The 17,277-nt window shown below is 50.5% G+C and overlaps 1 protein-coding gene across 5 annotated transcripts in view; it reads right to left on the bottom strand.

Moving 5' to 3' along the window:
* Positions 1-2,870: 2,870 nt before the first annotated feature.
* The window catches only part of MBP (myelin basic protein), a 72,424-nt gene continuing 58,017 nt past the window's right edge, over positions 2,871-17,277 (bottom strand). For 3 of the 5 annotated variants that reach the window (XM_070420484.1, XM_070420480.1, XM_070420482.1), the window contains 5 exons: positions 14,279-14,386; positions 13,043-13,078; positions 12,623-12,655; positions 8,451-8,570; positions 2,871-4,514 (listed from right to left, as the gene is read on the bottom strand). In XM_070420484.1, coding sequence (XP_070276585.1) covers positions 4,470-4,514; positions 8,451-8,570; positions 12,623-12,655; positions 13,043-13,078; positions 14,279-14,386 — 342 coding nt within the window. In that variant the 3' untranslated portion in view covers positions 2,871-4,469. The remainder of the gene's footprint in view (positions 4,515-8,450; positions 8,571-12,622; positions 12,656-13,042; positions 13,079-14,278; positions 14,387-17,277) is intronic. The other 2 variants (XM_070420481.1, XM_070420483.1) reach the window with 1 other exon arrangement.

Consider the following 17,277-nt stretch of genomic DNA (forward strand, 5'->3'; position numbering starts at 1 on the left):
TTAAGAAAATGTGAGTTTTTGTTTTACGATTATAACCATTGTTCTCTGATGTCTAACCTCTTACGTAACATTTATGTGCAAGAGGTGTGCGTTTTAGTCCAGGTCTGAGGTTCTGCACAGTAAGGTGCATTTCCCTTCTTCATGTGGATTCCCTCTCTGCAGAAGAATATTCTAACTTATGAGGAGACGCATTTTTTTAACAACAAAAAAACTGATCCCTTGGATTTACGTAAGTGAAACCTTTTTAAGAAAACATGTAAGATATATAGGACTGTTGTCTGGTTACATTTTTAGAGAGATCTCATGCCTTCTTTGCATATTCTTTCCCCATCCCCCGCCCAGAAGTTTATTTCAAAGTCAATACTCTACCCTTCCCCCTACCACCAAGAAAAAATTAATCCAAGGGTCAGTTGTTGCTAATTAATTTCTTTTTTCTAGATTCTCTTGTACAAAGTGAGGCAGAGATGACATTATACAGTTGATACTTGTGAACCTAGATGTCTTCTCATTTTGCCACTTAATCTCGTGTAACGTAGGTAATTTGGAGTTTGTAGAATAGAATTTCAGAAGTGTCTGCATATACATGGAGCCTCCATGTCTTTACCTTATTCTAGTGAAAATTAACATTTTAAAATCTAATGGCATTTTCTTCGTTGTTTAAAAAGTGGGGTGGCAGACTTTTGATTACAGTTAGAAGCCCTGCATATTCCTCTTAAAGAGGCAGTCTCTGCCTTGGGGAGGTTTCTAAGCAAGTGTCACGCTTGGTCATTGCTGATCTCATCTGAATTTACGCGCTTCCTCAGTCATACCAGTGAGCCCACACTCATCCTCTCACACCCATCGCTTTATATGGGTGCCTAATAAATATTTCAGCACTAACACTGAGCACTAAGCGGCCGTATCAGCGGCAGGAGAGTGGGCAGTCACTGCGAGGCTTTGCCGTTCAACCATGTTTATGTGTAGTGCTTTACAGCATGATGACTTCTGTGTTCAGTCAAGATTTGTAATCTATTTGACCAGTTCTCAAATGACAAAGTGATTCACTCTTGATTCACCACTAAAGAAAATTTTTCATTTATTTTTTCACAAAAGAAATACTTTTTTATCTCCAACATGTTTCATGTTCTACTTATACATTGGATGATACTGATTTAATCCAATTTTGTATTAGAAATGGATAGTTATGCCAAAGGCCACTGTGCTGGGTTTAGGAGTAATAAAAACAGTTTTGGTAATATTTTAAAGCTCCTGTACATGTACTTATTTGGGCTCTGGATGAGTTATAATAGTTGCAAGATGGACATTTCTCTAGGTAGCGTTTTCCGCAGGGTCAGCACACAATGGCGCTGAATTCACAGTCAGTTCAGATGCGTGGGGTGTGGACTGTGTGGGGGTGTCTCATTTTCTATCCCTGAGTATTTTATACTCTCGCTTGTACAGTATTTGAGGGTGAGATGAAAAGAAATGAATCATTATATCAGTTTATCCATTTCAAACTTTTAGAAGCTGGTGGTTTATAGAGTCATTATCTTGTTGAGATAGTAAATGAAGAACTTTTGTCTTGGTTCCCTTTGTTTCTAGCACAGAGTAGGGACTCCATACACTTTCGGAGGAAAGTGACGTGACTGGACTTTCTCAGGCTGGTAAGAAGGCTTTGCCCCACCTCATTGCCTGTTTGTGGGGGGATTGCTCTAATCATTTCCAAATATGGGGGTGGTGGGATGGGACTATTTCAGGTGATCAGATTATGGGAAATGTATTCCCTCTACAGTGAATTGCTCAATTACCTAAAGTGCTTCTCCCAATGAATTTTCCAGAATACTTGGCTCTCTTGTGAGATTGTTTAAACACAAAGGCGTGACTTGGCCCAGCATCTTGTGCAAATCTGAGATGTGAGGTGACTTGGGACCTCGGGTTAGCTGAGCCCTGGCACCGACCATTTATAAACTAATTATTTCTGCGTGATTTCCAAATTCCTCTGTCCTAGGAGGTTTGGGTAGAGAAGTAAAAAAGGAAGAGGGTTGGTCAGTATTGGCTTGGAGTCCCTCAGCCCCACGGTGGGGCTGCCTGCCCCTGAGGCTATGGGCTCCGGCAGACACGGGCTGTGGGCCCTGCCATTATCCCACCTGGAGCTGCCCTTGCTGAATTTCACAGATGCACAGAGTTCGACAACACTGCTACCAAGACAGAAAGGAACCCGTGGTTTTGTCAAAAGCAAAGCAAAATAAAAAATCATTTTAGTGGATCTTTTTGAAAGAGAATTCTTGTAACCCAAACCAACTATAAACAAACATTCCCAAAATCACTTGTTGTCAATGTCTCTGCAAGATAAAATGTGGCAAAAAGTAATTTGTCAGAGATTCCTTACTTCACATGAGCTTGGTGCTCACTGGTAAATGCAGTAAAAGATAGTTTAGCCAGGCTGGTGTGGCTCATTGGTTGAGCCTATGAAACAGGGTGTCATGGTTCCATTCCTGGTCAGGGCACATGCCCGGGTTGCGGGCTCGATCCCCAGTAGAGGGTGTGCAGGAGACAGCTGCTCAATGATTCTCTCTCATCATTGATGTTTCTCTCTCTCTCCCTCTCCCTCTCCCTTCCTCTCTGAAATCAGTAAAAATATATTTTTAAAAAGTTGGTTTAAAGATAACTTGAAGATTCTCTTCCTGGTGCATCAGAGAACCAACGCCCTCACAGTGACCCGGTCCCACCTTCTCTCGTCAATGTGTGAGCCATGCGATGACATCGCACCTGCTGGAGGTGCTGGCGTGCTGTGTGCCATGACCACAGGTCTGTACCGCGTTCGCTCGGGTGTGATGATCGCGGCATGTGGGCTCACGTTCCACAGACGCAAATAAGAGACCCCATGCGAGTATCATTAAAAGTTTATTTATGTCACTATTCAAGAACAGTGTGTTCTCCCCGTGACAGCCATGGCTGCTGTCAGGGGTCATCTGCATGGGGCTCACACCAACATCAGCTCACGCAGACCGCTCGGGCTGAGCAATTGAAGGTTTTGTTTCCCAAAGGTTTTTTTGTTTTGTTTTTTGTTTTTTGGGTGTTGTTTTTTTTGTTGTTGTTGTTGTTACCTTCTCATCACTGAGGCTATGAGTTAATAGACATTATATAAACCCACACTCAACATTCAGGATTAGATGGGATTAGAGGGGCCCTACGGAGGCCACTCCTCATCTTCATTCTAGAGGAGAAGGAGGCTGCAGGGGGTCTGGAGGGAAGGCTGAGAAGAGGCACTAAAACTCAAAAGGCACAATCAGTACGTTATGGAGGGGCAGGGTGTGTCCGCTCACATTAGAAGGGTACTGTGCAGAGGACAGCTTTTCTAGCCTCAGTAGCCAGGCCCAGCCATAGGTCAGGGTCAGGATCAGGGTCAGGGGCAAGATCAGGGTTAGGGGCAGGGGCAGGATTAAGTTCAGGGTCAGAGGCAGGGGCAGTATCAGGGGCAAGGGCAGAATCAGGGGCCCGGGCAGGGGTAGGTTCATGGTGATCAGGGGTGGGCCCTACTAAGCCTAGTCACGCAGCACATTCACTCCCCGGATGCAAGCACACAGAGGGTTATTCTTCCACGAGGTTAGTGTTTGCAATGTGCACTGCCATGCTGAGCATGCCACCTGTCACGGTCGGCTTTCCAGTGACCAGGGTGACACTGTGCGGCCACCCCAAAATCTCCTACAGTCCACTTTCTCTGTGCAGGTCTCCCCGAGCTCTCAGCCGGGCTCTGGTGACGAAACAGGGCTCTGTAGGGGCCACTCTGGTCCCTGCTATGTCCTCGCCTGTTTCCTGCCCCAGGCTACTGCCCGGCCCTTTTGCCTCCTTCCCCTCTCCATCACACATGAGGTCAGCCCCTCTGGCGTGGGAGCAGCCCACGGGGCCTCTGTGCCCACCACTCTGCTCTCTTCCAAGCTGCCCACCGGCATCCACGTACCAAAGCTCCTGCGGGGGTGACGCCACTCCTGCTGCCTAGTCCTGTTAGGAGGTGAAGGGGCCTTAGGAGGTGAGTCAGGGCAGGGACAGGAACTGGAGGAAGCATGGCCACAGTCCCACCACCCGCACGTGTCCTGTGTCACAGCAGTGCCTCCCAGCAGTGCCTGAAGCTGGGGGTGGGTCAGCGTGCAAAGCAAGTCCAAGGACGGAGGGTCAGTGGGACGAGGCCGGCGCCGCGGGGCTCGGGCTCCAGGGCGCCTGGCGCGTCGCTGCGGAATGAGACTCCAGGACACTTTGTCTTCAGACATGGAGTAGGAACAGTTGAACTGTTTTGTGTTTGTGTTTTCCATGCAGCCGAGGGCCAAAAACTGCCAGTAGGATGTGGTGTGCCTGACCCGACTGTGCGCACAGGCCAAGGCACTAGCGAGAGGTGGTGTCTAGAACGAGGGGTGGACTGGATGGGACAGTGTTAAAATCCTAGGGCGGGATTATTAAGAAGCCAGGACAGGATTCGCGAACAGGAGTCAGGCTCAGCGTCTGGCCATGGGCGATCCAGAGCGGCTGTCTCTTCCCCCCTGAGAAGAGGAAACACAGCGTTAGGTGAGTGCTGGGACCGCGGCCAGGCTCCCCTTTCCTGGAAACCATTGGGGGCTGTCACTGGGTCTGTTGCTAGAAATGAAGCCACATGAAGGTGTCTTTCGCTCCATCCCTCACCACTCCCTGAACAAGCGCTGAATTTCAGGGCTTCAGATGAATCACTGGAATTCAGTTCCCAGGATGTTCTTGGCTAGAAATTCAGTTCCAGGTGAAAAAACTCCATGTCTTCATTATTATGCTCGGAGTGAGCACCTCATTGTTTTTGGCTAGAAATCCCCGGGGTAATTGAGGGGAGTTGTCTGCAAACAGTGACAGGGACGATCTCACCTCTGGGGTGACACACCAGTTGCTGAACCTCACAGGGTTATGGCGGGGGGGGGCTTCTCCCTGCTTGTCAGCCCCTCATCTGCCTCGCCCAGACAGACTAACCTACAGGCGGGCTGTCAGCAAACTTTGACTTAATGGGGCTTAAAACCACGAATGGACATCTTTCCTGTACAATTAAAAAAAATTTTTGACGTTGGCCTTCACTGAGACAGGAGACAGCTGTGCAGGGCCCACAGTGTGGAGGTGGCTTGGGTGTGGGTGCCCACTCTCTGAGAAGACAATGCAGTTGGTCACTCATGTCATTGAGATGGACATGGGAGAAATGCGCTAATTTTGCATTCAAATTTTGCTCTCTTCCTCCTGGGGTTTCCCTTTTTCCTGAGGTTTCAACTGAAAAATTGATCTCTCAAAACAGACTTCCTTTGGAGTGAGCCCCAGAAAGCAAGGTATACGCAGAACATGCTATTTCCTAGACGACAGTGAGCACTGAACTGATGTGGTCTAGTCTAATTCTGTTCCCCACGCATGGCCCGCAATCGGGCCTCGGGGAGTGTGTGGAGTGGGCACTCAGGTGGCCTCAGGGCTGGGGTGAGCCTTGTCAGCAGGGCCCTCAAAGCTGCCCTCAGGGAAGTCTGAAGAGCCTCGCCTGTTTCTGAATTTCCAAGAGGTTAACCCCAGGGCGCCTGTAGAGTGTGATTCATTCCTGACCACAGCAGAACCACCACTTATAAAACAAAGCACACGTGTGCTGGAATGGATTCCGTTCCGACATCCTTTGCGAGGCAGCTTAAGTGAGGTTCCATTTACCTTCTGGATGGCTCCTGTTAAATGAAGGCTGGTGGGCTTCCTGGTTTTATTTTCTGCTCGCGTACCTATGATTTACTGAGTACTTACCATGAGCCAAATCCGTTCCATCTGTTCTCTTAGGAACCAGAAAGCCCAGCCCAGAGGTAGCTCTCACATTCCCATGTTATGTGGGAGCTGCAGCTCAGAGAGGGGGGGTCACTTCCCTAGAGTCACTCAGCCCATAACTGGAGCCTCTGACGTTCAGCTTCCCGCTTCCCTCTGTCCTATTTGTACCCCTTTCAAACCTCTGCCTAAAGCACTGGTCTGCATGGGCGAGGTCAGACTGAATTTGTATTTTAGGGCAGGACCAGAACAGAGGCCGCGGCAAAGTCACAGCTCTCCACTCTTCCACGTCACAGCTGTTGGGACGCGCTCTGGGTAGGAGCAGGTGCCAGCTCAGGTGTGTGGGATGAGAGACTCCTGCACGTTTCGGGGCGGCTCCAAGTGGTTGGGGTAGATGTAGTGCTCTCTGCCCAGCTTCCAACCATCAGCCCAATAGCCGAATCCAGCCCCTCCTCCCACTCTTTCCTCTCACCACTGATTTTCTATGGTGAACGAGGAGGAGGGAGAAAAGACAGGGGACACGCTGCTACCTTAAATACTGTCAAATCCCACCGTGTCCACTCATCTGCCTTGAGGTCCCTAATCTCTGGGGGATTTTTAAAATCTCTTTTAACTGCTCCATGTCAAACATTCAGCCCCCATGTGACCAGAGTAGCACAGCGGATGAATTTTTATGTAGTAAAATTGAATTAAAACCATATTAATTGAAATTTGTTTTAATTTGACAAATGGAAGCTTCCCTTGAACTGTATAGAAATGTTAGAATTTCTAAACCACTGCCTATAAGAAGAATTTTAGGGAAACATTGGCCGTCATTAAGGAACAAATGGGTTCCATACACAATAAACGTGGGAGGTATGAATGGCTGTTTTTATACCTGCTCAGCTGTGCCCTCCCCTCACCGGTTGGTCATCACTCATATGTGATTCATAGCCACTAAGCTGGTTAGCGCAGTAACTAGTTCCCCAGAACAGGACAAACCTGCACCTCTGGGACAAGAAGGAGATGGTTACAACTACAGAAAGCTGGGTTCCTCCCGGGAGCCTCGGGCGCAGGAAGTCGTGGGGCAGCCCAGGAAATGTCAGGGCACTGCAGGCCATCCCATCGGCCGCGCCCTCCGGCGGGCCTGGGCCACAGGTGGGAACATGGCTGTGCTGAGTGCAGGGCTGGGTTTGGACCCAACACTGTGGTAGGTCCAATCCCCCGTCTCGGCCACATTTCAGAATTGAGGTGAGTGGGTCATGACAGCCTCCATTCGGGGTGGAATTCACTTCCTCGTAGTCACATCGAGGAGTGGATCTGCCTACATTTTCCCTGACATCAAGCCAGTTAGCAGCTCGGCTACTTACCACTCACGTCATGTATTTAAGGCTTTCTCTGAACAGCTGTGACTTCCCTAAAAGGCAGAGCCTGCTGTCCACACCACTTGTGCGCCCAGCACCACCAGGTCTGCGTGCATGGGCTCCGCATGCATCTCCCAACCCCAGACACACCACACGCATGACTCATACTGAGTCAAAGGGCAGATTGGCAAATCAAAGGGTATTTGGATTACAGACCAAGTTATTCCACCACAAATTGTAAACTCTTGATGTTTTAACGAACCAGTTAGAAAGCAGCTTTCATGGTCAGAGACCTCCCTCAGTGGGGATTTGGGCTGAAGGGCCCTGTGCTCTGTTGGCAGAGATGAGCCCTGACCCGGTGTCGCCTGGAGCTCACAGGGAGCAGGGTCCTGCCCTTCAGCTGTCACCTGCTCACCCAGCCTTCTCTGGCCACCCTCCGGAACGGTAACCAGCTTGGACTCAGAGGCACACACCACCCTCATCACCCTCAGCACCTTCCTGCCATTTATTTTGTCCATTTTCTGTGAGCACCTTTAAGACGGTCCCTTCCCAAGGCCCTTGTATGACTGGCCTCCAGGCAGAGCCTGTCCACAAAGATGCTTCTCAGGGCCCAGCATCTGTGACCTTCCCCAGTGCGAAGGGGTCAGCGCCAGGGACCCTCTGTGACCTCCACAGGCCATGAAGGCGTCTGGGAAGGAGCGAGGCCTCAGCCGCTCTGAGATGGAGAATGGGTCCGGGTTAAGGCCTAGACAGGAGAAATGGCCCCTCGAGACCTGCACCGCAGCCTTTGCTGACCAGATGGACATTCTGAGAGCATGGTTGTCGCTACTATTAGCAATGGTGTCAGCTGCCACCCCTGCGAGTGACCTGCAGGCACCTGTGACCACATTGCTCTCATCACCTCTTAATGTCACAGCGCTCTCCCCGCACGTCCCCCTTTCATGGAGCAGGAAACCGAGGCTCAGAAGTCGCAGGCCATAGGCTCTTGGGCAACAAATATGGGCCTGAGTCTGTGAGACTCCAGTGTCATAACCAACGAGACATATGGATTGTGGTTTCCGGGCTCTCTCACCTGGTCCAACCATCCCTACCCCATCACCTGGTCCCGCTCATTTCCTGGGAGGCAAAGATGCTGCTGCCTCAGGCGCCCCCTGGCTTCCAGGTGGGTCAGACTCCCCCAGCTCAGCTGTGGCCTGTGGCCCATCTTGCCCTCAGGTCCTAGGGGTCTGGCCTCGCTGATTCACTGTTCACTGAGACGCCTGAGGAAAGGAGTGAGGAGGCTGGACGGCCGACCCACCTGCCCAGCATGTCCCGGGACAGGGGTGGCTACGTTACCAGTTTGAAGAATTTGGAAAGCGTGCTCTGGGTGTCCTGGCCCTTCAGTCCCTTGTGAGAAGATTTGTAGTCGGCAGCTCTGCTCCCGTAGCCAAATCCAGGCTTCTGCCCCTCGGCTCCCTGCAAGAGAGGAGCACAGCTCTGGTCAGAGCCAGGCCCAGAGGCCCTGCCCGAGTGGCCTCGGTGACCAAGGGCACAGTGCCCTCCACTCTCGTGTCTCAGCGGCTGGCCTGGCCTGGCCTGGGCCAGGGCTCTGTTATGAGATGCCTGAATGCTTTCATTGGAAAGATCGAGGCCTCCAGCGGCCTCCCTGCTTCTCGCTGCCTGGTCCTCAAGAGAGGGTCAGCAGATGCCATAGGACAAGGTGGAGAACCTTTGCCCACACGGGGCTGGAGGAAGGGGACCCGGAGTGGCCGTTCCTCAGAGGGGCCTGGAGGAGGCCGACGCTGAGTCTGGGGATGTGTCTGGTTGTTTGCAAGGACCGAGCTCACATTCACTTCATCTCCTAGAGATGTCAGGCAGGAGGCTTGGGACGAGGTGAGATCCCCGGCCCACACTTTTCTAACGTGTGAGGACGAGACTCTTGCTCTCTGGCCTAGAGGAGCCTCTCCCGCGGTGCCAGGAACCATGGCTCGGAGTCCTGAGGGTGAGCGTGCAGACCTGGGCCCTGGGCCCCTGAGCTGGTGCCATGGAGGGCAGGGGAAGGTCTGGGCAGGTGAGCCACGTCCCTGCGTCGTGTACCAGGGCTCAGCCTGGAGCCCGGCAGCCCGGATGGCCTCTGCCCCCCTGCACCCCAGCTGTGTGACCTTGGGCAAGTGTGGGAACCTCTCTGAGCTTCAGTTTCCTCCTCTATAAAATGCGGGTGAGAACAGCCCCTTCCTTGCCAATTGCTGTGAGGGTCTGTGAGTTAATGGATGCCCTGCTCTGGGAACAAAGCTCTGAACTTGCCGTCCTCATGGGGGAAGGGCCTCCATCCCTGCCTGTGCCCATCGCCCAGCAGCCCGCCCTCCCTCCAGGGGCTGGAGACAATTTCCTGTGGGCTAAAGCAATGGCAGATGATAGTAGAAATATGAGAAAGTCTGTGTCCCCTGTCTTTTCTCAATTGCGTCAGTTTCACTGGGATGTTCCACATGAGAAAGAAACGGGACAGACTGCGGTGTGGACACACGCATGTGAGCATCCGGAGTGAAGTGTCCCAGACGTAGGGACGATGCTCATAGGCGGCGACCCCAGCTGCCCACATCCCAGGGTGTCTCTACTCCATGGACAGGGTCTGATGTTTCCCTTTGTTTTGCCAACAAGAAATAGGAGGCCGCCTGTGTTTCCAAAGAATTCTAGGAAACAAAATGGAACCATCTCTTGATGGAGACCCCCAAATCCTTCCCCTCAGCCTACAGTCCTTTACAATCTCATAAGAGTGTTTGAGGGCTGTGGGCCCCGGGAACCACCTCACCCACCCCGTTAGGTCAGAGGTGCTGGAGCTGAGCTCTGGAGGCTCAGGTTCCCCCAGGTCACCTCTGTCACTCGACTGGGCAGGACTGAGCCACCTGTCCAGGGTCCCACCACGCAAGCTGCGTCTGCACTGTCCTTCTCATTCAGCTGAGACCGAGGAACGGACACGACACCGGGTCTGAGGTAGCTGCTTTCACGTGAAGATCCATTTCAAGGCTATCGAGTGGAGCAAGGACAGGGGAGTGAGGCAGAGAGGTCTGAGCCGCCTGCCAGAGAAATGCCAGCGCTGCCCTTGAGTTCCAGAGGCATCCACAGACACGCGCTCCCCAGGACAGCACCCAGAGGGGCGGGTGACAGTGAGGGGCTGCTGCGCCACAGACAGAGAGCCGCACTTCCCCACCCAATGCAAACTCATCCTGTCTTGCTCTCTTGTTTTTCTCCCAAAATAAAGAGCTTCTGAGAACTAAATTCAAGGATTGGTTTTCGGATTAATAATGTACTTGACTTTTCCTTCTTTCAGATTCACGGTCATTTATACCTTTGAACAACCTAGAATTTACCAGAAAGCACACAGAGTGGTTTAGCAGAGGAAGCAGGGCTGAGAACTCCCCAGAGGAGGGCAGTCTGAGCTGCTGGAAACAGGCAGACAAGGGAATGCAGGGGAGGCGTCTGCTTGGGGAAAAAGAGAAATGTAACACACGTTAATAGGATGTGAAATGAAGGGTGGGAGGCATGCAAAGGCCTTTCTGGTTAACGGTGGGTCTAGGTGGCCTGGGGATGACTGGTGGGAAGAAGGGCTGGTTCCCAGCCGCCAACACGTACAGGGGGGACTTTGCATAAAGCCTGGAGTCTGTGCCTGCAAAGCTAAGGGGCAGAGCATGCGGTTACTAACACACGGTTTCTGGGTCAAAAGTGGGTTTCATTCTTCAGTCTCATCTCTATCTCCTCCTGGCGCAGAAAGTCAACAATTAATTGTCGGTGAGTGCTGGCGCAGGTCCATTTCTACATTATTGTTACCTGTTTGCAAAGTCATTCGGCCAGGAGAAGGCTCAAGTATATTTATGTAAAATTGCAGCAAATATATCAGTTCATAATTCAATGTCATAATGTGTTGGAGGAAATCAGGGGGCTTTATGAGATCTTTTCTCTACCCTTTCTCTGCAGGTGTCTCCCCTTCCTCCAGTCCTCTCTCCCTTTCTCTTTTTTCTCCCTTTTTTTTATTTTTAATCTTCTCTCATTCATTTATATGATGCCTATTAATTAAGCATCTCATATATGTGGCCTGTAATAGAGATTAAGGATATTGTGTTCCCAAGACACACCTAATCCCTGGCCTAGAGGTTATTCTGAAAATTGTAATTTTTATAAAGAAAGAACAATAATATTTACCAGTAACAAAAGACTATACATTGGGTTAGAATATTTAAAGTTAGTTCAGATGCCGAATTTCACTAGTATCTAAAAAGTGAACAAATTGCCTCTTTAAGGTCTTCATTAAAAAATTGTTCTCCATTAAAGAGTCTAAAATTCATCAGAAGGTTTTCCTGGATGGCTTGATATCAAAGCTGCAGTTGTTACTAACACACACACAAACCAATGTTTTGGGTGAGTTAGGTCATTATAAACAGAACTAGAGGCCCAGTGCACAAAAATTTGTGCACTCAGTGGGGGGGTCCCTGAGCCCGGCCTGTGACCTCTTGCAGTCTGAGACCCCTCAGGGGATGTCCACCTGATGGCTTAGGCCCGCTCCCCGGGGGATTGGGCCTAAGCTGGCAGTCAGACATCCCTCTGGCAGCCTGGGAGCCCTCAGGGGATGTCCACTTGCCAACGGGGAGCAGGCCTAAGCTGCAGTCGGACATCCTTAGTGCTGCTGAGGAGGCAGGAGAGGCTCCTGCCACCACCGCTGTGCTGGCAGCCGTCAGCCTGGCTTGTGGCTGAGCAGAGCTCCCCCTGTGGGAGCGCACTGACCACCAGGGGGCAGCTCCTGCATTGAACATCTGCCCCCTGGTCGTCAGTGTGCGTCATAGTGACCAGTCATTCCCAGTTGTTCTGCTGTTAGGGTCAATTTGCATATTACCCTTTTATTATATAGGATAACTGAAGTTAGCATGTTTTTCTTCCTTAGAATCATTTTTAAAAAAATATATATTGATTTCATAGAGGAAGGGAGAGGGAAAGAGAGATAGAAACATCAATGATGAGAGAGAATCATTGATGGGCTGCCTCCTGCACATCCCCTACTAGGGATCAAGCCCGCAACCTAGGCATGTGCCCTTGACCAGAATTGAACATGGGACGCTTCAGTCCTCAGGCTGATGCTCTATCCACTGAGCCAAACAAGCTAGGGCCATTTTTCCTCATTGAAAAGTCACCATCTGGGGGTAGGCTGGTCATGTAGATGGTGTGTCAGCCCCAGGCCCACACTGCAGTGGTGTTTCCTGGTGGGAGCCCCACGGGGCCTGTGGGGGCCTGTGGGGGCCTGTGGGAGGAGGGTAGTTGGCCCTGGGGTGCCTGTCACAGGTGGGAGAAAGCAGAAGGAGGGTTGGCTGCTGCTCATTTCCCCTCAAGGAGAATGCATCCTGGGTCCTGGGGACAAGCTGGGCTGCGAGGAAAGGAAGGGGGAGCGACCATTAGGCAACTGAAACTGAGCAGAACAGACTCCCAGTGGCTGCGAGGGCCGGGAAGAGGCGAAGCCGCATGGACACACGATTGTCACCTACCCAGCTGAATCTGCTGAGGGACTTTCCTCGCCCCTGGATGAGGAAAGAAAGAAATAATGACATTGTGATCAGTGCAGGAAAAAGTCCTTTTAATAGAGAAGAAACACAATCACAGCAGCCTATGCTGAGACTGTACACGTGTCCCGTCCAAGGGGGTGGCAGTGGCCTCCTGGAGCTTCCAGGGAGGGTTTAGGATAAGGGCTTAGAGGGAAAGTGAGCGGGGATTGATTAGCACTGTCTGCACGGTTGTCAGAGGAGCAGATGTTATGCATCTCAGCCTGTTTACTTGGGACCCACTTGGCAAAACTAAGAGATCAAGTCAGGTCGCCATGAGCCCAACTCTCTCTTTGGTACATTTAGGGATTTCAGGGAAGGTCTGTAAGTAAAGTGATGACTAGTGAAGATATTCAGAGGTCTTACCTTTCCTTGTGACGGAGGAGGTGTGCGAGGTGTCACCTGCAAAGACACAGGAGCCGGTGAGCGGTGGTGGGGTCCCTCCTGCAGAGCAGTCCTGACCCTGTTTGTGAGACTCCTTGTAGCTTGGAGTAGCCCAGGTCTGCTAATGGTGTCCACTCCCTATTAGGTGAGGGCCATCCCTCTGCCCGGCTCCCCCGTTTCTGTCCTAGCTGAGTGGGAAGCACCGCAGAGCTGAGAGTTTGAAAATATGCAGTGCTACTCAGATCTTCCAGAAGTCTCTGAAGGTGCTGGAGAGAATTGAAAACGGACCAACAGGCTCTAAACCAGGGAACGGACTCGCCTTGGCATGCGTTCCCGTGCACACTCCGAGCACACTGATGGAGACCATGAACTTCACCGCTCTCCCTCCTGGGGTAGGAAGTGAGAATCCCCTGATACTCAGGGGTTCTGAAGGAACGCCACCTGGCCTCTGACTTTGAAAACTCACCAACATGGAAAGTATCATTTAAAAATGTTAGGCGCACAGAAAGTTTATAATTAGAAGACTGCAGCTTTGCTTTTGTTTCTAAGACTTTTTTTTCTTTTTCTTTTTTTTTTTTTTAGCAGTTTTAGGTTTCAAGAAAAAATGCACAGAAATTACAGAGTTCTCATGGGGCCTCTGTGGTGTCCCTGTTACCATCTTGCCTGAGTGGGTTCTTTAGTTCTCACTGTGAACCAATGCTGTACTGATTATTAACTGAAGTTCATCGTTTACATGGGTTTCACTGTGTCGTGCATGCTAAGGAATTTGACAAAGGTATGAAGTGTGTCCGCCATCACATCACATCACACAGAGTAGTTTCACTGCCCTAAAATGCCCTGTGCTCCACTCGTTCATTCCTCCCTCCAACCCCTGATCTTTTTTCTGTCTCCATAGTTTTGCAGAGCCTGTGCTTTTAAACTAAGTCCTCACGGTAATTTAGTTTCAAAAGGAGTGAGCTCTTTGGTAAAACAAAAGTTCAGTAAGCAGCAGATGCCACTGGGACCGTGGTGCCAGGTGCTAAGGCTGAGAGCTCCACCCCGAGGAGGATGGAAGTTTCTTCTGGGGAAATGCTCATGCCCTACTCGATTAGAGCTGAGTCATCTGGGATACACCCACACCCCTAAATGGGTTAGAGCTGAGTCCTGTGGGATACACCCACACCCCTGTGGTCAGTGCAGTGCTCCCCTCAGCGCTACTCACAGTGGAAAAGCACTCACAAGGTTTTTGAAGAAGTGGACTACGCGATTCTCATCGTGGGGCCGGCCGTGCTGTGACTTCTGGGGCAGGGAGCCGTAGTGGGTGGTTCTGGCTGCGTGGTGAGCATCCTGAAAGACAGAGCACAGGGACCTCAGGGAGGCCGCACCCTCTGTTCCATCCCTCTGACTCCTGCTGCACCAGGATCACCGGAATTAGGACTTTGTGCCGGGAAGCTGCTGAAGCCGCCCAGACATGCCTGTGGTGGGAGGGACACGAGCAGGACCTCTGCTGTGCGACTCCCTGAGCTGGGAGTGCTTCCCACCGCTCAGTCCACGTCTGGACCCCAAAGTCAGCTAAGCACCGGCAAGGGGCCATGAAGGCCATTGAAGGGTGATGGCATCTAAGACGGGGCCAGGTAGCCAAAGCTCAGAAAGGAAAACATCATTTCCTCAAGCTCCTGGTTTGGACAAACACTCAGGAATTACACACAAAACCACGGCATCAGCAAAGACATGCCCGGTCAGTGGCTTTGGGGTCGCAGCACGTGGACCAGCCTGTTTCTCAAAATCAGTGACTCAGGTCACAGCGGCACTGAGTCCGCCCAATCTGGGAAGACCACTTGTGGGCCCGCACTCCATCCTTCCGCTGTGTGAGCCTCCCCAGCTGCGGGTCTCCAGCATCACACCCTGGGGTCTGAGACCCTGCTGTCTCCCAGACTGCCCCCTGCTCTGCTTCCTGCTCACTCAGCTCTCAGCTCGCAGACGCCCAGGTTTTCTTCGCCACAATCCTTGCACTCACCCCCTCGCCCACCAGCAGGACCTCTGCAAGGTGGCTCTGCCCTCTCCCTCCCTCCTCTGATCAACCACAGGCAGCCTCTTTCCCTGGGTCTGCAGAGCCCTCGGAGCCCAAGGCCCGTGGAGTGTCCGGTTTTCTCTGCTTTCTGTCTTAGCTCTGAGGGGACTGGCCACCTCGCTGGCCTCTGAACAAGGGGTCCGTGCGCAGGCCCAGCCTCCTGCGTGATGCTGGCTCACTCGGCTCCCCGGTGACTGTCTGGTCCCTGCCGCAGCTTCAACTTGCTTGATCCTCCTGGAGCTCAGGCTTCACACTGATGGCCCTGCATCGTCCCTGTCGCTCTTCCCAGCCATTCTCCCCATGGTGGTCAGAAAAGGTTCGGAAACAGCCCCTTCCTCATGTCCAGTGGCCACCAGTGCTGGCCCACGGAGAGCACTTCTGAACAGGAGCCCCTCTGCCCACAGCGCCGCCTCTTTGCTGGGCATCTGCCCCTCCCTGGACTGTGCTCCTCAACTACAGAAGTAGGCTACACATCCATGGGCACAGGCTCTGCACAGGGCTTCCTGCAGCCTGCAGTCCCCTCCTGGGCCTCTGTCGCAGCCCCTGTTCAAGGTGGCCTTTCTCCAGCTCAGCAGCCAGCTAGGTTCTGGGATCTGTCAGCTCACCCATCCCCACCCTCAGACTGGAGCACGGGCCCCACCGGGCTTCGAACTTCCTGCTCCCAGGACCCACAGGGCATTGAGTTATGCTGTGGGCACAGGAGCGTGGGCAGAAGCAGACGCTAGGGCATTTGAACACAATGATGTCCGCAGCAGGCAAAACAGCCGGTCCTTCTTATTCTTATTCTCCTGATGTTGCAAGAACCTAAGTAATCTGGTCCCTCAAGTTATCTCGCCTTTACCCAGTGCCTTTCTGAACTCACTGACTAGTCGGAATAATTATGCCAATAAAAGAATGGGTATAAACTTAAGAATTAAAAAAAACAAAAACAAAAACAGACGAGCCAGGAAACTGTTTAAATTGCTTACTTTAAGACAAATATTTTCAAATGTCTAATTTGCCTGGTGAAGTTATTTATTAGATACCATCCTAATGGCTTGAAATAATTAAAAGAACTCAAAATTTAGTACAACTTACTTGTCACTTGTTGTTTATGTACCATTTTCTGTACACCGTGTACCGCATTTTGACTCATAGAAGCATCATCTAGCTTTAATTTAGTTTAGTGATTAAATTAAATAATGTCTTAAACGTTGCATAGAGGATTTTTTAAAGAAATGGGATGTTCAGTCGTACCATGCAAGTCTCATATCATTAAAATGTATTTGTGCGGTGAGATAATGAATGAAGTGTTATGTAGATAATAATATTGTTCACATGTGAATTGTTCATGCCTGCTTTGAATGCTAAAAGCAAAACTCTGTATTTTTGTGATTTTTATAATGAATATATTGGTCACCAATGGGAAAAGTAACTTAAATCTTTTAAGGACACATGAAATTGGTAGGTTGCATTATACCTCTCAGAGCTATGAAATTAGGGGTCAGACATGTTCATGGGAACAGCCGGTGATGGGTCTCTATGGTGCTCAGCACAGAACTAGCTCAGCACAGAACTAGCAACGAGCATTAAAAGCCTGTTGAATGTGCACCATTCAGATCACCGTTAATCCAGAATCTAACATGCAAGAGATCATAGGCAAACAGGACGGAGTTCATGGAATTACATGATTCTTTTGTTGTCTATGCAAGAGTTTCTGAACTAGACTCAGATGGACTTCTGGGCTATAAATGTTAAGTTGCACAGATGTGATGTAGTCACATAGTTGTAACTGAATCACCATATTATAGTTGTAACGGCCTGTTATGTAAAGAACATTTCGTCAATCATATTTCCATATGCTAACAGTTAAAAAACACACTACCATATATAATAACGTCAAAGAAACAAAATGTTAGGTATAACTCTAATAAAACATGTAAAGAATCTTTATGCTAAAATACGGAAAATGCTAGTGGAAGAAATCAAAGATGACCTCAGTAAATGGAGAGACATACTAGTACTGTTGTCAAGGATTGACACAATGAAGATGCCAGTACTCCCCAAGTTGATCTACGATTTACTGCATTTCCAATCAAAATCCCAGCAAGGTTTTGTTTAGACATCTACAACTAATTCTAAAACCATAAGGAAATGCAGGAAAAAACACTACCAAAATAGCCATACA

This window comes from Myotis yumanensis, unplaced genomic scaffold (assembly GCF_028538775.1).
Source record: "Myotis yumanensis isolate MYYU_CA2020_CCGP unplaced genomic scaffold, mMyoYum1.0.hap1 SCAF_7, whole genome shotgun sequence".
Lineage (NCBI taxonomy): Eukaryota > Metazoa > Chordata > Mammalia > Chiroptera > Vespertilionidae > Myotis > Myotis yumanensis.